This window comes from Talpa occidentalis, unplaced genomic scaffold (genome assembly GCF_014898055.3).
Source record: "Talpa occidentalis isolate TD23 unplaced genomic scaffold, MPIMG_talOcc4v2.1 talOcc4.6, whole genome shotgun sequence".
In the NCBI taxonomy this organism is placed as follows: domain Eukaryota; kingdom Metazoa; phylum Chordata; class Mammalia; order Eulipotyphla; family Talpidae; genus Talpa; species Talpa occidentalis.
In genome coordinates, this window is record NW_023604972.1 from 69,523,297 (window position 1) to 69,543,546 (window position 20,250).

Genomic DNA, 20,250 nt, shown 5'->3' on the forward strand with positions numbered 1-20,250 from the left:
ATTATTTACCCGGGACGGGAAATTACCAGTTCTTTGCTTAAGCTGGTTAATACTGAAGGATCCTTGCCCATTACAACTTCTAAGGCACCTGCTTTGTCATATGGCAGCAACTCAGTCCTGGCTAGTCCTCTCCCCATTCCCCTCTAGCCATCCATGGTCACGATCATCCTTAGTTGGTTTCTTATTACAGTTCTGTAGGAGGTATATGAACATATATCTACTTAAACTAAGTATTTCTTTACCAGTTTTAATATTATAACTTTTTAACATGTTGATAGCCAAATATTAGGGAGCCAAAGACATTTCTCATCTGCTTATGAAATCTCTTTATTAGCATTTGCTTTTATAATTTTGCATATATATTAAAAATTAACATGATTAAGCTCTTTATTAAGTCACCTTTAACAAATCCAAACTTCTTAATTCTTAATTAACATTCGCCTCACTATGCTACATGTACCAGGATATTTATCCTTCGCCAACCCCTACCTGTAGTGTTTTTTTTTTTTTTTTTGATGTTTAGGCTGCTTTATTCTCCTAGCTATTATGCTGTTATGAACATTGTAGAACATACAGTTTTTTGCATTGATGGCATCATGTTCTTTGTCTAGATGCCCAAGAGTAGGATTTCTGGATCATATGGTATTTCCATTTTTTTTTAATTTACTTGTATATATTTTATATCATTGTTCATTTTTAAATAATGTTTGCTTACCACCACCCCCCACCCCAGGTGTAGTCCCCATATAATTTCCTTCACCGATTCACCAGTGCAGCATCACCACAGTCCCCTGGGCTCCCCCTCCTTCCCTCTGATCCCTCCTCCCCTGCAGGATGTCTCTGGTTTATAATTGCCTGTTTTTGTTTTGTTGTGTTTTGTATTGTTATTATTTTTTTCCACCTCTGGGTTTTAAAGCAACCCTCTGAACGCCACTAAAGCTGGGTGCTAGTAAGGGCTGGTGGGTTGTTGAAGCACCCCCAGACACATTCTTCTAATTCGCCTTACCTCTGGTTTGGCTCACATGGAGCTTGTTAGTTTCATGTCTTGGCTTACTCCCCTCCTCACTGTGTCTTGGAATATATGGACTCTGACCATAATCTGCCTATGTTCTAATTGGCTTAGAAAACCTCATGGGTACTACACTACTTCCTAAACTTGAGCCTCAAAGGTGAAAGAACAGGCCATCACTCATTCTAGCCCTCAAAATGTTTTTGTATCTTGTTTAAAAAAATTAGATTTAAGAACATACTCTAGAGAACCATGCACATAAGGTTTATCTTTTATTAGAGATTTTATATTACATATTCCCAAAAAGATATATAAAATCTTTCAAGAGAAAATATCAAAACTTATCGATTCCAAGGTAAGCATATAATCAAAAGGAAAGCAAAGGTTTTCTTCTAAGGAATGTGAAAATATTTTAGCACAAGTACAATAAAGACAAGGGAAGGTAATTACAATGTTTTTACAATACATTTATACCATTTTATTTTATTCAGTATTTGTAGAAAAGAAGGATGCTTGAGTTATCAAACACTGCAGTTATAACCCCGAATTAAAAATTAAAAAAAAAAAAAAGTGAATGAACTTCTTGGTCAACTGAACATCTGTGATAATAAATGTAATGAAACCTAAGCAAACAAATAAGTCACAGAGATCACGACTTAAGTATATGGTTTTTAGTGTGTGCTAGAAACACTAAATTATTTAATCAGTTCTTGACCACAACCAAAGCAAAAGCATCCTCTCTTCATTTCCCTGATGATTTATTCTAAAAATGAAAAGCAGAAACTTGCTGGTTAAAGAGAATTTCTGCTTTACTTGTGAACAGTTGGTGGCAACACACATTGAGTAAGACCCTGGCTGAAGTGGAACAGATCCATTTCAAACAACCAGAAGTGCCAAAACCACTGTTATTGCATCAAGATTGTTTACTTCAACTAATCAGAATTTCTGGAACAATTAAGTACATCCACTTAACCACAAAACACAGGGAACTCCCAGAGGAAGGTTTTACATTTAAGATGCAATGAAAACACTGATCTTATTCCTGGGATTTGCTTCTAGCAATCCTAACATCTGTAGATGTCCACAAAAAGGAAGCATTTTCTTTTTTCAGTTGTTTGTCTCCCCAGAATGAGAAAGGAAACTTACAGTACATGTTTATTGCATGAAATTATTCCCTTGTAATATCTTTATCAACACTGGTAGTGTTTCCTTAATTATTAAAGGCAAAAGAAGTTTATGAATTTAACATAACAATCTCAGGAGCTGCATCTTGATTGAAAATCCAGATGATAATCAGACTACATAATGACAAAGAAATTAGGTTTTAATTTCTTTACAAAGAGGTTAGAATACAGGAAGTTTAAAGTCAGATAATACTAAGTCTATCAGCTAACACAAAGAGAATTTTGCAGTGTAGAAAAAATCCTGCTAAAATTGAATGTTGAAAATGATGCCAATGTTGCTTTTATTTTAATGTCCAGTTAACAATGATCCCAAATAAATTTTATCAGAAATATTGTAATGGCACATGGCTTCAGAACTTCACTTTGAGGTTAGCGCATACACAAGTTTGGAATTCACTGAACAAATATTCTTTAAATAAGATAAATCATGATGGATTACATATAAGTGGGTATAAAACAGGGTCTATTTTAAAGCATTCTCTCTTCAATATGGTTAACTCCCATAAAAATGGAAACAATATGTGAATTTTGCATGTTACCAAACCCTTGTTTCAAGTTGCAGTCTCCTTGGCAGCAGCATATTTAATTAACAGTATTTTTCTTCCTTGTTTTGTTTTCTGACATCTTAGTACATTCAAATAGTCAAAACGTTTAGAGTAACATCACCACAAATTCAATGAACCCAGTCAGAATGTGGCCAGCAATATCAGGCAAAAATCATACAATTTATGTATAGAAAGCACTCATGCCCTCCCCCAACCCATAACCTCCCCCCTTCCCCAAACAGTAATATGGACACCAAAAAATTTAACAAGACTTATAAAAAAATAAGGCACATTTATTTTTATATGGTAATGTTAAAATAGAAAACCCCTTTTCAGAACATCTGTATTCAAATGAGCTGTGTAAAAAGACACCTTGTGGTACCTAAAGTAGGTTATGGTACCTATGGAATTGCTTCTTCTATTTTAGTGACAATGGAATAAATTGCACCTATCCCACATTGTCAAGTAATGAAAATATGCTTCTTTTTCTACTATTGAATGATTTAAAATCTGATACTTCTGGAAATACTTAGAAAGGGTGGGAAGGGTAGGGTCAAGTGGTATATTAGAAAAAGGTGTGAAAATCAGCTATGTGTGTATATATATATATATATATATATATATCATAAGGGTTGATGGATTGCACTTTTCCACATATTTCAACACATAAATTTTTTCTCATGTGTATGAGTAATTGCAACCATTTTGGCCATTAGCTATTACCCACCAGCTTTTTATTCCATTTTGGTAAAAACGGGTATTTTAGTAAGACTAACAAAGGATCAGCAATATGAATACTTAGAACAATCTCTTCACAACCCCAACACAGATATAATTAGTTAGCATATAACCTGAGATACAGTATGTTGAGAGGTTGTCTTTAGACATTTCTTCATTTGTAGAATCAATTCATACTTTAGTTGGCAGATCATAGAGGGTACTTAAAAAAAAATGGTTCATAGCATGGCTTTTCTTTTTAACTGAACTGATTGAAAAAAAAAAATCACAGAACTCATGTTCTCACAGTAGCCAGAAGCTTAAATAATGTGCTTCCTTATTGCACGTAAAATCAAGAAGTATATAAAAGCTAATGTTTCCCAATCCAAATACGAAGTCAGGTTCACCTCAACTGGATTCGGAATGTGCTGATTTCCATGGGACTCAACTTGATTTCACTTATATTCCGGGCATCTGGAGGTGAATGCATCAAGGATAATGATGAAGGTATGAAACTTGCAACGGTAAACTTGCTAAAAAGTTTCTGTACCAATATCTAAAAAAAAAAAAATGATAAAAATGCATATTTAGATTACCTTTGGACAAAGATTAGCTATGCACTTCTGTTTAGAGAAAAGTAGTGCAGGTAAGACTAAAACAGTATATTTGAAGTTCTCTTTAAGGAAAAGAAAAAGGGAGGTGGGCAACGGAGATGAAAATACACCTGCAAGCGCTTTAAAACGAAGACCCTCTCTGGAGGGAGACACAGGGAATTGGTAACAATGAGGGTGACTTGACTGGCATTCATTTTCTGTATTGCTTGAAAACTTAACTATATGCAGGGGCCACTTTTTCCATTTAAGAAAGGGCATTGGTGAGCCATAAAGCTGTACTCTCTTTCATCCTATATTTACCTTAACAGTGGTTGTGCTCAACCATTTTTTCCCTATTCCAACAGAGCCGAGAGACAGGGGACACAAGGAAGACTCAGGGTATCAGAGTCATTTTTGTAGGATGAGGATACTTAGAAAATACTACCCTCAGCCACCAGGTTATTCTAATAATATGGTTTTCTGGATCGTATGACTTCCTTAAGGTTCAATGCCTTAATATTTGTACACACACGCTCACAAATATATTCAGAAGGTCAATAATAAAGAGGAGAGCAAATATAATTTAAAAAGTAACAGACATTAGTGTGTCTGTTAAAGTAAAAGAAATGCCAGATCCCTATCACATTTTCTTTTTCTTTTCAGACCTGATGGTCATGTTTTACAGGACTGGAACAGAATCACTTGAATCTGGTCTACAAAATATGTTTGGGGTTTTGGAGAAGATTAGGGTCAGCTGAGCTGTGCATTGAGGCAGACCTGCCTGAGTGCTAGAACCAGCCCAGTGGCTTTCTGTGAGTGACAGCCTGCTCAGAGTCAGAGGCTCACTTCCTTCTAAGGACAGGCTTCATGGAACTGTAAGCAAGACCAATGTAAGAGAAATTTAAATGGGCAGCCAGCAAGCAGTGCCAGCCTGAGGATCTGCTCAATCAGCAACGTGGACTCATAAGCAAATCTGGCTTAATGAGATCTTGAATAGTATTGTTCCCATCTGATAATAAGTGACTGGAGGAATTACAACTGCCTGGTGGGCCATGACTGAATTATCCCACTGGCCATATTTTCTTTTTTTAAAGATTTATTTATTTATGCATATAAGAACTGGGGTACAGGCCACTGGTGTGGGGTATAAGAGGATTCATCACAGACAGAGTGGGGGAGAACAGGCAGATGTACCGAAATATAACGCTGAGGGGAGCAGCAGGTGAGATAGGAGAGGTCTGGTGTACCATGTGGGTAGCTCCCTGCCTGGGGATCAAACTTGTGCTGCAGAGGCTGCTGATAGCTTCATAGTGTGAAGACAAACCCTGGTGCCACCAGGGAGACCCACTGGCCATATTTTCAATGTTCCCTGTTGCTTTCCTATTGCTACCCTACTCTGCTTTGATTATTATAAAATTTGCTTTGGCTTCTGGAAAATTTGGATTTGTGATTGCTGAACAAGATCATACACGATTATGTCTGGGAGGAGGAAATATGGTGGTGAAGGAAAACAGAAAGTAACAGTTTTGTAGTTTGGAAATGGAAGGCCTCAGTATCAATGACAACAGGGTTTTCAAATGTACATATGCACCAGATGTGCATTCTGATGTCAAAAGGAGCATAAAGGTTGAGGAAATGCTTTCTCAGGATGGGAAGACTTCAGCTAATTTGTAGCTGAGGGGAACGAGTCAGTGAAGAAACCATGAAACATTACCATATTGTCAGAATTATTTGCAGAAAGTAAGGATTTCAAAGCACACTAACTTTATGTATCCCTGCAGCTCACCTTTCCCTGGGTAGTGGAACAAAACAGCCCTGTGTCTCTGTGAGAGAAGCGGCAATCAAATCCCCTCCTGTGGAGGATCAAGGCTGCCTCATCGGGGTGTTTGCCGTCCACCTGCAAGAGAGCAGAGCACCAACATGCCAGAGAGACATTAAAAGGACTGTTAACACAACTGCATCCTCCATTGTCTTGCTGTCAGCACCCCCAAGCGACAAATGCTCATTTTATTTAGCAGTAAGCCAGGTAAGCTCATTTGCCCAAGGAGTCAGATGATAACTTGTTCTAAGGCTCCTTGTGACATTACCAAGAGCCTAGGTTTCTCTCATAGCTACTGAAGATGGGTTTCCTTTTATCCACATATTACATACTTCAGAGTTTCCTCAAATAAAGCATTTAATTTTTTATTTTAACATATACATTAGTTGACTAAAGTGACCTGAATTTATTTTTTTTTTTAAGATTAATTTATTTATGCATATAAGAGCTGGGGCACAGGCCAGATGCGGCAGTTGGGGGAGGGTGGAGGAGAATCCACCAGAGACAGAGTGGGGAACAGAATAGGCAGATGGACTGAAATACACTGCTGAGGGGAGCAGTGGGTGAGTCAGGAGAGGTCTGCCTCGCCATGAATTTAATATTTATCTGATTGTTGAATGATGTACCATCCACCTTGAAAGTGAAACATGCTCCTTTATTGAGTATGAATGGTCGCTTACTGCATTAACATCCTTAATCTTTAATATATTATTTTATATGAGACATTTAAATTAATTAGTTATGCTTATCACTTGGTAAGCCAACCACATTTATTAGTGTATTTTCTTGTTCAGGCAAAAAGAAAAATAGAGAATGATGAATATATTGTTTCTTGAAGTAAAATTTCTTGATTTCATTTAAAAAATGCCATGAATGGTTCAGGTATTTGGGTATTTTAAATATAAACATCTTTTTTTTTAAAGATTTATTTATGCATATAAGAACTGGGGCACAGGCCAGAGATGCGGGGGGGGGTGAGAGGATCCAGCAGAGACAGAGTGGGGAACAGAACAGGCAGATTGATTGAAATACACTGCTGAAGGGAGCAGCGGACAAGACAGGAGAGGTCTGCCTTGCCTTGGGGGTTTCTCCCTGGCCAGCTGGGGATTGAACTCATGATGCAGAGACTGTGAATTGCTTCACAGTGTGGTGCTTAATACCTTGCACCACCAGGGAGGCCCTAACTATAAACATCTTAATAAATTTTGCTTCCTAACGTGGGACGATGTTTATGATAATAAGCAAAACGAATTAAAAAATCACTGCAATGTTTACGTAGTTATTCAAAGGAGAGTTGTGTATTGCATGGTGCTGACAACATGAGGGAAATGATCGATTTTCCTTTTCTGTGACTACAAATATGGATATGTCCAAGTTCTTGATCATCCTCACTAGGGGACACATTTTTTAATGTGCCATAGAGTATCTTTTCTGAAAAACTGCCAGCATTTCCACCCTAATTTGATTTTAATGTGCCTGAACAATTTAAAGCTGTCCTCACCTCAGATTCTTGGCTGGAATAACCTGTTTTATGACATTTCACACTGGTATTTTGCAGTGGTACTGCTAAGATTTTTGTTTGAAGGAAGAGAAAAAAGTCATTTAAGGAATTCTGAGTCATCACAGGACCACATAATACACATAGCAAATTTAAATCATATGATAAAGATTTGTAATTAAATTTCAATAAACTTCAGTCTCAAAATAGCACAAAAATAGCACATGAAAAAATCCTTCATTTATTATAGACATAAGATCTCCAGAGGAATAATAAAGAATAACGGTGAACCCTTGGAATAGTATTTGTTCTTCCTAAGCATCAGTTTCCTTGTTTGTTAAATGGAGCTAATGTATGTCTACCTCCTCCAGGAAGCTATGGTGTGGGTTAACCCACACAACATTCTGTAAAGTAGCTTAATGGATAGAACAGAATATATTAGTACAGAGGATGCAGAAATAAGTGGCTTAGTATCCAGGCTGGGAGTCAGACAGTGTGAGATTTGGATCTTAGCTCTGCAATTTACTAGCTGCTGATTTCAGCAAAACAGGTTTTCTTTTACCACCAAAATGATATGAAATGAAATAGTATACCAAGGACTTTAGCCCAGTTAAGGGTGTAGCATAGGCCATCCTCAGTATATATGTGCTATTTTTACTTCTATCTATAGAATTCAAATAAATCTTGGTGATTATTTTCATAATAGCTGCAAATTAAATATTCCAATTTAATGCCTAATTTATAAATTTCCTTTATTGACATAAATTTGCAGCTAAAGAATCAGAGAACTCCCCTCTCATTACAAGTTATAGTTGTATACAAAAATTACACCAAAGTTCAAATTCAGACCCACTGGTTTGATGACTATAATGAGGCTCTTCTACAAACACTTTTTATTTTAACCTAAAGCAGTATAAGAGATTTAAACAAGCACTACAAAAGACATAAAAATTTTCATTGATGGAAAAGTTGTACTTTTTGTAAAAAATAAATGACATCATTTTTATAGGAACTAGAACATCAAAAATAGCAATCATCTTGTCCACACTTTTAAAAATTAAATGTTCATGAAAGTATCAATTTTCAAGCTCAAGTACCTGAGGCCAAGCAGCTATTTTTTCCAGGTTCAAAATCTGTCTAGACATTTCATTTCCAAAAAAAACTATTTTTCAAAGTAGGGAAATTATGACTATGCATGGAGCACAAGATACTTCATAACCTCATACTATATGTTATAGGACAGTAATAAGATTTTGAAGGTAATAAGATATTCATTAACACATTAGTATATTGGGACTTCACGAAAGGAGGGAAGGCTACAAAGGAAATTTACAAATTTTGAAATCTCACCAAACACTGTGCTAGGTGAGCATATATTAAGTATCTTAGTAAAATATTTCAAATCACAGTTGTGGTGTTCCAAAGTCACACAAGGAAAATCCACTGCTGAACTTATTTCAAAGGATGAACCAATAAATATCCAGATCCTAGTCTGGTGTGGCCAGGGAGACTTCTCTAGCATCTGGATCGACGTTGGGAAGTTGGTCTGGTTTGCATGAATGAAACAACTAGGCCTTACAGTAAGCTGGATCAAAGACAAGGTTTGGGACTGTTATGAAGGAGTTACATGACTTTGAGTATCACTTAACTCCTAAAAATTCAGGGAAGTAGGCCAGAATCATGAAGAGCCTCTGAGAATTGAAGGCCAATCACAGTGACAGTAACTAATTGCAGCTAACATTTATTGAGCACCTGCTGTGTGTGTGTCAGAGTCTGTGCAGAATGCTTTTCATGGATGAACTCATTTCATCTCAGAACGACCTTTAAAATAGTTGAGGTGGTATTCAAGGTTGGTCTACTACTTTTAAATATGCAGGAATATTCCTCCCATAAAGCATTTTGTCTCATACTCCAATAGCAATTATCACTAATAACCCACTGTTAGTCTTCCATAATATTTTGCCATCGATGGTTGATGTATTCATCTATGAATAGCCCATTATTACTGAGTAGACAACAGAAAAACAGGCAGTGTATTTATTCCTCAACATTTTCAGCACTCTTGTTCCCTTTTGTTTCTCAGTAAGAGGAAAGGTTCTGGAGTCAGATACACCAGAAATGCATCTCAGCACAACCATTCACTGGCCTGTTAGCCAGAATGTGTATCTATCATTTCCAGGTGAGGTCATTCCCCCTTGTAGAAAATGGGGTACAAATATTGCCTACTTTCAGGAGTGTTATGAGAAATAAGTAAGATTCTTAACATAGTATGTGGCATTTGGTAACTTTAGGTATGCTGTTTTGAAATATCTGAGGAATTAGTAATGAAGTATAAAAAGAAATACAAGCTAAACTGACATCAAGAAATACCTTGGCAATAAACTTTGACATTCTCCATTTCATAAAAAAAGTGCTGCCATTTTTACTCCATTATTACTGTACTAACCACTCGTGACAGACCCACCACAGCTGAAAACCTTTGCTGTCAAGCATTCAGTGCTTACTACATGCCAGATGCTGTTCTAAATGTTTTATAAACATTAACTCATTTAATCCTCTAATGTTGCTAAGGTGAATACTATTATCATTGCCAGGTTACTAGTGAGGAAATTGGATTTAGAGAATTGAGTGACTTGTTCCAAGTGACTGGTCAGCAAGTAGAGAAAATGTACTCTAATGGGGATGCTCTGACTCCAAAGTCTGTGCTTTTAACAGTTTCATTCTCCTGCCTTTGTACAAGCGAATGGTTGGTGGTGACAGATACCAACCAGGAGAGGAAAAGGGAGAACTACTTTCAATGTAATGTAACAAAATGCTATAAACTAAAGATCACTCCTCTATGTTTGGGAAAAAAAAATCTAATCTATGACTCCAGCAGAGCTAAAAACATGATATATATCAAAACATATAAATTCAGAAAGAAAGGATTTGAAATTTTAATTGCTACCTATTCAACACCTATCCATCATCCCATTTTAACAAAATTTAAGGCCATTTTGAAAATTGCATATGCCTGACAGGCTCTCTTCAGAAAAGCAACAGGCAAGGGTTCCTCCACCAACATGGATGAGAACTCAAAATGTGAATGTGAGCTCTTCTCCCATAACAAGGAAAATCTGATTTATCCATCAATACAGTGAGGCTCACAAATCAGTAAAAGACTATTGAACATTGTATGTGTACATATTCTTTTCTGAGGAAAGAGAGGGGCCCTAACTTTGACCACATTCCATAAGAGGGGTATGGTTCCCCTCCCCCTACAACCTCCCTTCCTCACAAAAGTATGAGGTAGAAGAGATTTAGGCACAGCTAAATACCTGCTGGGAAGATTTCTCCAACCTGCACAGATTCCTTAAAAATGCCTAACAACAATCATCATTCAGTGCATTCTGGCAGCCGGACAGGTTAGAAAATTATAGTGTTCTAAGTCCTGCAACAGGAAATAATCAGTAGAAATTCATTTTCCAGGGCACTCATTAAAATGTCCCAATAACAGTTATCCTGTTTTGATCAACAAACTAACATGACAGAAAGGGAAGCAGAATAGCTGTTGTTAGATATGCACAACAAAGAGATATTTTTGCCACAATTTTCACCTTTCCAGAAGCTAGGGAGATCAATAAAGCACCAATCAATTCTTATAAGAAAGGCAAAATAAAGTAAAAGCCTCAAACTGCCTCTTATAGAAAAGAAGGGGGGGTTATAAACAAGTCAGGAAAGAAAATCTTATTCAATAAGTGGTGCTGATGTTGAAATAATTATTTGTAAGAAACAGTTAAGGAAAAACCAAAATAAATTACATAATGAATAATTTAAATGCAATATATAAAATATTAAATAAAAATATGTCTGAGACGTTACTTAAACTTTTCATGCCTCAGTTTATTCATTTTATATAGAAGGCAGGAAGGAGGAGAATGATAACGGCAACAGTACCCGTCTCGTAGGAAGTTATTTATGAACATTACAAGAGTCCATGTGTGGGGCCTCCTTGGTGGCGCAGGCAGTTGAGCACTGCACTGTGAAGCTGTCTGCAGCCTCTGTAGCGCGGATTCGATCCCAGCCAGCTGGCGAGAATCCCACATGGTGAAGCACACCTCTCCTGTCTCACCCGCTGCTCCCCTCAGCAGTGTATTTCATCAGTCAGCCTGTTCTGTTCCCTGCTCTGTCTCCTCTCACCCTCCCGCACATCTGGCCTGTACCCTGGTTCTTGTATAAAAAAAATAAAATAAAATCTTAAAAAAAAAAGTCCATGTGTGGGGTCCCTCCAAAATGATACCTGGTAAAAGTCATGTCTATGTGACCTAATATTAAGTAGCCTTACATAGGCTATTAATCAAAAATAGATCATCTGCTATGTAGACATTATGGTGAGGCATCCTTTGTTTGTACTGTCCTAACTAATCTGAATAAAAACTGTTAATTAACAGTCATTTTTAAAGACAAAGACAATGAGGCTTAAATGATCTAAGGAGGTATATCTAAGCTAAATACTAGAGGTCTTATGCCAGATAACAAAATTTTAACTAACTTACATAATCTTTAAAATCTAAACACTTTTTCTCTCATTTGCATAGAATGTGAAACTGAAAAGAACACATGGCAAAACTATATCTATGTACCTAAACATATAAGCAGTATACATAATCTGAAAAAGATGGTCAAACTCCATATCATTTTTCAAGACATCAAGGCAGAATGGCTTCATGAAATGCTGTTGAATGGCTTAATCGAGTTCTTCCCTGGTCCTGGAAAGTGAGCATCCCAGGATGAACCTGTAATTCTAATATACAGAACCTAACCCATGATCGGTCCTCCCAAGTTTCTCCCAGCATCCTCTACAAAGATTCCCTTCTCCTTTAAAAGGATGATTACATCATCCTTTTCTGGTGACATGCATTCCTGTCTAGGGCACTTAAGTGGTGCTCCCGTTCCCCAGTTTTTTAACTTTTATAGAAGTTTCTTTTTAATATTTTAAGCTCTTAATAGTACAGGGAAAGAGGTTGGTGAAGAGAAGTAGTTGGAAGCTGGGTCTACAGGATGAGAAGGTTAACAGTTAAATTTCTAGAGAGAGACTATGCTGTGAGCAGAGTTTTATGAAAGGTCTACTCTCCTTTCATCTGACTACAAATATATAGCATTCCCCACAAAAACAAACAAACGAATATGAGGAACAGATGCAGCAACTCTTAAAAACGCAAATATTATCCTCTGAGATCACAGACAACACTCAGATCTAGAAGATCTGGATGTAGGTCCTGATTCTATCAGTACATGGGTAGTTTTATTTCAATCATTTGATCTCACTAATCCTTACTTCACCAACTTAGTAAGTGGTGGTAACTCTACAATTTCTAGAATCATGTAGAATTACCGATTCCGAGGCTCACTGCTCCAGACCATCAGAATCGGAATCTCACAGATGGGGAAACCTGTTAGAAGTCAATTTTACAAGTCTCCCCAGTGTTATCTACATACTGTGAATCTGAGGATAAGTAGTTGGAAATGCTGAGCCACCTAAATGGACAAGTACACCTCCAGTACCCCATCATACTTCTGTCACTGATACTATACCCCATAACCCCTTACTCCATGAGGAGCCACAGAGAGTCACTTAAGTTTAGAACTGAGGAGTCTTCAGACAGCGGCTGGGGGAGAGGAAAATAGGCATGGTCTCCATCACACAGCTGACAGAAGAGGGTAGGCAGGAAGCAAAACATGTCCTTCTCATGTAAAGCTGGTCCTCAGATGCATTTCTCACAGAAATACTGTAAGGTGGTAGTTAGGAAAAGGCTTACTTAGATACAGGTCAATGCAGACCTCTGGACTGGTTTGTAACTCAACCAATACGTCAACATTATTTCAATGGGAAAAATGTATTGCAATATCTAAACGAGCAATTCATTATTACATGCTGGCACACAAAAGCAAAAACACAATCAAAGTGTTTAGGTTTGGCTTCTGGATTTGTACCAAGGTTTCTTTGAATCAATACCTACATTAGAGTCCACTGATGATTATCTTCCTATTATCAGAGGTCAGGGGACAGAGAGCAATTTTTAAAGAAGTGATATGGACAGACCAATCAATCCCTTGGATTACTAATGAGCTTTTAAACAACCACTAGAAATTTGTGTTCAGATTCAAAGTCTAACACAGAAACTGGTATCAATTGTTATGATAATACAAAAGAACATTTAGTTCTGATCAGGGGGCCAGCCCAGTAGTTAACTTCGGAATCATGCATCTGTCTTTGCCCTTATTAGTCAAAACTCTACATTCTACCATGAGATACCATCTCACACCAGTGAGAATGGCACATATTAAAAAAACTAGCAACAACAAATGTTGGCGAGGATGTGGAGAAAAAGGAACTCTTCTGCACTGTTGGTGGGAGTGCAAACTGGTCCAACCATTATGGAGAGCTGTGTGGAGATTTCTGGACCTACTAAACATAGAGCTTCCATATGATCCAGCAATTCCACTCCTAGGTATTTACCCAAAGGACACAGAAACATCAATTCCAAAGAGCACCTGCACTCCTATGTTTATAGCAGCACTGTTTACAATAGCTAAGCTTTGGAAACAACCCAAATGCCCAAAAATAGATGACTGGATCAAGAAGATGTGGTACATATATACCATGGAATATTACTCAGCATTCAAAAAAGATAAACACATGCAATTTGCAGCAACATGGATGGCACTGGAAGGGATCATGCTCAGCGAAATAAGCCAAAAAGAAAAAGAAAAATACCGGATGGTCTCACTCATAGCAGGAATCTAGAAAACTTAATTAAGGGACCAGGAAAATGAATATAAGAAAGTGAAAATCAAAATCAACAAAAAACTATGAACCAGAGACACTTTTTGGGGGGTGGGGGGCGGGAGGGGAAGGATTGGGGTCAGAATGGGGCGTTTGCAATTGTATGGGGGAATATAAAAATAAAATTTAATATTTAAAAAAAAAAAAAAAAAAAAAAACTCTACATTCTTAGATTGCTCCCTAGTCCCAAGTTGGCATATACAGTATGCATTGTTACAGTAGCAATGTATGTTTACAAAACGCTTTGGTTTTCAAAGAGCTTTCCCAGCATTTACACTTCTCAAGATAGAAGCAGGCATATCCAGTTATCAGCCCCATTTGAAAAGGTGGTTGAGCCAGCATCACTTACTCACAGGGAGTGGAGGGAATGAATCTGTGCTGAAGTGAGAAACACAAGTGGAAGTCAGGTGGTCAATGAGTAGAGGCAGACCACAGGGGGCCTGAATGTTCAGGGGTCTGCACCAATTCATCAGGCAGTAGGATTTTTAATCAGGGATGTGGTCAGATTTGCATGACAGGAAGAGACCCAATGGCAGGCAGAAGGTAAAGCGAGGCAATGACTAATAAGGGACGACCTGGAAACAGATGCTAGCCTTACACTGTGGAGGGTAAAGCCCTTATGCTCATTGACTCTAGTCAGCTGAAGTTGCTTCCAGAAAACAATCATTTTTAAGCAATCTTGAAAAAGAGTTATTCAGAAATGAAGCTAAGTGATATGACTGCCAAGCTCCTCAGACGACCTAGGATCCTTCCAGATGCTCTTTAACACCTGTGCCCAAAGGAGGTGATCAGAGGGCCAGAGTCTTTGATGCCTCTGTTCTGTCCATTTATTCCCTTTAATGAATAATTAATGACAGGTTATCTCAGCAAGGGTGTCCATCTCTAGGGTATTCTTGTTGACCCACAAAAGACTGTAGGAAAATCCTAGAAAAACAGGTTCATTCATTCAACAAATAGTTACTGCGCCCCTAGTACTATGTACAGTCATGGCTTTAAGCAGGAAAATTATAGGATGATTGTGAAAAAAGTTTTCTCAGGTTCTCAGGCTGTTTTTTGCCATGACCTTCTAGCACAGGTGGCTTAGTAGGTAACATGTAGCCTTGAGATGTATTCTGCATGTGTGCAAAGCAATAATCTAGGCATAAATTTGGCCCAGTGCTGGCTTTGTCTAGAAATCATATAAAAGCAAATAAGGCTTCTGCGGGGTGGGAGGCGGGTAGATGAAAGCTCTCACTAGTACTACTACAGCCAGAGCCCAGGGGGCTGCCATGACCACTACCTACCACTGGCCACTGCAATTGCTGTTGCTGCTGTTGCTGCTGTTGCTGCTGGGCAGCCCGAGGAGGCTGCCTGGGAGGGGAGGGCCACCCGGTTACCTAGAAGCTATTGCTGCCACTGCCCACATACTATGCTGACCACCCACAGATGCTGCAAATGTTGCTGCTGTACCTTGCCTCCTCCTCCTTCAGTGCAGACTTGTTGCTAGCCCTGCCAAAGAGCATCCTGACTTTTCTCTCTTCTGCTAGCACGATGAACCCAGGCAAGGATTGAGCTGGTACCCGACAAGGATACAACAGGAATCAAACAAAAGCCCAGCTCACATGCAGCCCCCATTCTGATTACATCTGCTGCCTTCATACTTGCTTATAGTGCTGCCTAGATCATCTACCCCAGAAGTTTGTGTGATTCTTTTATTTTCTCACTTCCTTCAGATTTTTCTCTTTTCTGTAGGGCTCTCTCCAAATACTCTATTCAAATTTGTTTACTTTTTTCAAAATGCCCTTCCCTCCTTTTTTTTTTTTGTTTCTCCATAAAAGGTATCACAATTTAACATATATTTTGTAATCAGATTTTTTTCTTTAATTACTTTTCTCCTCCCATTAGAATCTAAGCTCCAGAGAGGTAGGGATTTTTGTCTGTTTGGCTCACAACTATCCCCAAGTGTTATTAGCAGTAACTGGCACATAGATGCTGGTTATTTACATGGCAATATACACATGGGCCTCTAACATTCACTTTTATTCATTATTACAAGTCATATATATCTTTTCCAACATAGTCTGGCATAAGTTCCATATCTTGGACATACAATTTTAAAGTCCTAAATGTCCAAATGTGTAGGCATTTATCTTGACTTTACCTGGTTTGCTCTAGCACTCTGTCCTTAAACTAAACGTTTTTCTTCACTTATGTTGTCTTCAAACATGAACAATATCTTTATACTCAGGTTATTTATTTTAAGATACTTGCCACAGAATCCGTAACCTCTTACTGTTTCCAGCTAAGCATATGTCATTTTACAATATCAAGATAGTTCCACAAAACGTAAAAACGATATCAAGTGTCTAGTCTTTCTCCTTTTCAAATCCAATTTGACTTTAAAAGTAGGCATTTATGTAAACTAAAGCAGTATAAAGGAATTTAAATACTTCCCTAGCTCTTTCTCTAACATATCTTTATATTTCTCTGAATAGTTGACTTCTCAAAGCAAAGGTCTTGGTTGCAGTGATTTTCAAAAGAAATAGCTGAATATACAAAATATTCAATACAGAAATAATTAAACTCTGCTTTCTATTTCTCTAGCTCCTGAGAAATACTAACAATGAGAAATGAATGGAAATGCTAGTAGACCTGATCTTAAGGCATGGTTTTCCCATCTACTAGATATCTGGACTCCAGCCAGCTTTAGCTTCCGTATCAAGAATAAAATTAATGAGTAACAAGATATAGTCTAAACTACAGAGTAGTAGACAAATGAAAGGCATGATGATTTTACTTAAAGATGATGTCCTCTTTATGATTCCTCAAAGCATAGTAAAGCTTATAGTATTTTTTCTTCTTCCCAATCCCCAAATATATTTATGAAAACTAGATATACCTTTGACTGTATTGTCCTCAGATTAACCAGATGAATATCACAAGGCAAGGATGACTGCAATGGAGAGAATTCACCAAGCAGCTGAAGGGTGGGCATGTAAACCTTTTCTGCCATTAAAATGATGGGATGATTCAGAAAAGAAGAAGTTATGTGGCTAAGGAGGGAAGGAAAACTGACCGACTTCTTTTCTTCTTCCTATCAAGAAAAAACAAAAATGCTTAAGAATGACATATTTGTACTTCTCATCATATTAACTGAATTACCTATAGGATTTAAATAGAAAAAAATGCAAATACTTTGATTTCATTACATTTTAAAAATATTAGTCTTAGAAAATGCATGGCAGATTATCAAGTTCATTTCTAAGCAATACAAGAAAATGTGCAGTCTACTTAACTTATAAATTTAGAAATATTCCTTTTCTCTCGCTTTAATATTAAAAATCCTGTTATTTTTCACAAATATTTTAGAACAGGCATAACTTCTTCAACCTACACAAAACCTTAAAAGTAGATTGATTGTTCATATATTTTTCACACCATCAAATGATATCTCTTTCCCCCTAGGTCTTACCCATCATATACTCATGGTTTCATTTATACACTTACTTACCATAAAGTCATGTACTAATCCAAAGCTATGTTCTATAAATGTTACCCAATGACAAGAATTCTTTAAAAACTCTCAAAATAAATATGGCTTATTCATATACAAAGATATCTAGATCATCTGTTTTCTTTAAATTTTGGTAAATCACTGTCAATTGCTTCACTCCACTTTATTTCAAAACCAGGAATGTTATAGAATAGTTATCAAATATTTACATGGATTATAGTTTTAAAATGCTTTAATGTTTGCTATAGTGCATACTTATAAACATTTCAGAATATTCAAACATTAAGTCTACCATGACTGGGATATCCATATGGCATATACAATTATTTAAACCATAAGTTTAAGAGTGAGTAGAAGCTTAATCAATAATGCCTAAGGTCTAAAAGCAGAGAAAAGCAGTGAAAAGAAAAAAAATAATTTATGTAGAAAGGTCTTTTGACCTTTTATTTTTATAAGTGGTATTTCACTGATAACTTCTGATTTTGCATTCTTTTTGTAATATAGGCCTCAAATCAAAGGCTTAGCTACTATCTGTGTGAAAAGACAAGATTTATTGAAGACACAGAGCTTAAAATTCAGAATGTCAGATTAGCACTGAACAGAGGGTGTTAGCAAAGAGTGATGAGCATCTTGCCAATAGCAAGCTGTAGATGTCATTACAATTCAGACCATGGAGAAAAAAATTTTTTTAAAAGACAGCAGAGGGACACTACAGTATTGAGATACTGACAAAAAAATATTAGATCTGAAAGAGTTGTAAAAAAATGTATTTATTCCACATTCCCATTTGTAAAGGAAAGATTAAGAAATGCAAATAACATGTTCTATAATACTGAAATTTAATGCAGTTTATAGAATAACATTACATTTATTCTACAATTTATTCTAAATGAAAAAGAGGATATTTTCAACAAGACACTTTCAATGTACCCCAAGATCAAAAGACTGCATAATTTAGGTCAGGATTGCTGACGGAAACATTTTTAAGTAATAAAAGATGAAAGTTTCCAACAGAAAGGAAAAACACCTGCTTTATAAGGTTTAGGAGGCATGAAGGCCATTCTAGGACAAGAAACATTCAGAAAAAAGCTCTCCAACTTTGTCTTTTCCTCTTGGAGGAATCCCTGGACATTTTAGTGGGATACTTCTTTGACTGGTGAGCTACATACCTCAGAAGCAGAAAAGCATGTATTTCCTGTTCTCTGACCCTCAGGGATTCCCCACACTGACCGTATATATATTGACATGCAGAGCTTTAAAAAAAAAATGTATCTCTGACCCAAAACCCTATTTACTGAATCAGAATATCCAGGAGGTGTGGTCCTGGGAAGGTAAAGCTTACAAGCCTTCCCAGGTAAATCTCACCTAGTCAGTCCCAAATTACTCTGCACCTGTGTTAGGAAACACCACTCCAGACATACTCAAAAACTTCTAAGATTACAGAGAGCTCTCTTTGGAATCAAAACTAAGTCTCTTTTCTCATCTAGTTTTAAATTGAAAAAAAAAAAAAAAAAAAAGGATTCAAACTCAAGGACATTTTAATGAAAAGTCTTTTCAAAGGAGACAATGTAATGAGCATAAATACTTAAGAGAATTCTGGCCTCCTTGGTGGCACAACGGATTAAAGCACAGTGCTGTGAAGTTATCTGCAGCCTCTGCAGCTCTAGTTCAGTCTCAGCAGGCCAGGGAGCTACCCACATGGTGCAGCAGAACTCTCCTGTTCTCCTCTCAGCAGTGTATTTTAGTCAGCTTGCCTGTTCTGTTCCCTGTTCTGTGTCTGGTAAATGCTCTCACACACCCCCTACCCCCTGCACATCTGGCCTGTACCCCATAAATAAATAAAAATGCATAAATAAAAAAATCTTTAAAAAATACTTCAAGAACTGTGCAACTTACTGTCCTAAGAAAAGATAGGTTTATAGAATTGTGGTTCAAGGTCATAAAAGCACCATAAACTAATAACACTGATGGAAGATAGGCCAAGTGGGGCAAAGTCCCATAGGAGGCTGTATTATTTACCCACATATTATAGTATTTATAGCAATAAAGGGCTCAACCAGACATTTAACTGCTGAACTATTGCTATTTTTATTAATACCCTAGAAAGGTAATGTTTTACCTTTAATGTTTTACAGTTAGCCTTATAAGGCTAATAAAACTTTGGGAAAAACCCAAATGTTATGACATACCTTTGCTATTGGAAATTTTATGTTTCTTTAGGCTATAGGTAAATTTCTCAGTCTTACAGTAATTAATATACTACTATAAACATCATTTGATTTTATGTTGGTTAGAAGACTTCAGAAATGTATACTTTTGTTTTCTCCTTGCAGCTTACCTGAAGTCAAAATCATTTCCAGCACATTTGCATCCAAATTACATCAAGTTATGATCATCTCCACTGTGGTGTAGCCCTTTCTTCATAAATCAGAATTTATTGCCAGGTTCCCTATACTCTTCACTCAATCTACCTGAGTTATCTGATCCCTAAACATCAAAGGTTTCCATTTCTTCCACTTAAGAACTCACTAAACTATGTAAGATAGTAAAAATTGTTTTTTGGTCA

At 37.0% G+C, this 20,250-nt stretch overlaps 1 protein-coding gene across 4 annotated transcripts in view; it reads right to left on the minus strand.

The window, feature by feature from the left end:
- Positions 1–1,266: 1,266 nt before the first annotated feature.
- The window catches only part of MAN2A1 (mannosidase alpha class 2A member 1), a 193,169-nt gene continuing 174,185 nt past the window's right edge, over positions 1,267–20,250 (minus strand). For all 4 annotated transcript variants that reach the window (XM_037529504.2, XM_054688088.1, XM_037529505.2 and 1 more), the window contains 3 exons: positions 17,070–17,264; positions 5,835–5,945; positions 1,267–4,011 (listed from right to left, as the gene is read on the minus strand). In XM_037529504.2, the coding sequence (XP_037385401.1) occupies positions 3,859–4,011; positions 5,835–5,945; positions 17,070–17,264 (459 nt within the window). In that variant the 3' untranslated portion in view covers positions 1,267–3,858. The remainder of the gene's footprint in view (positions 4,012–5,834; positions 5,946–17,069; positions 17,265–20,250) is intronic.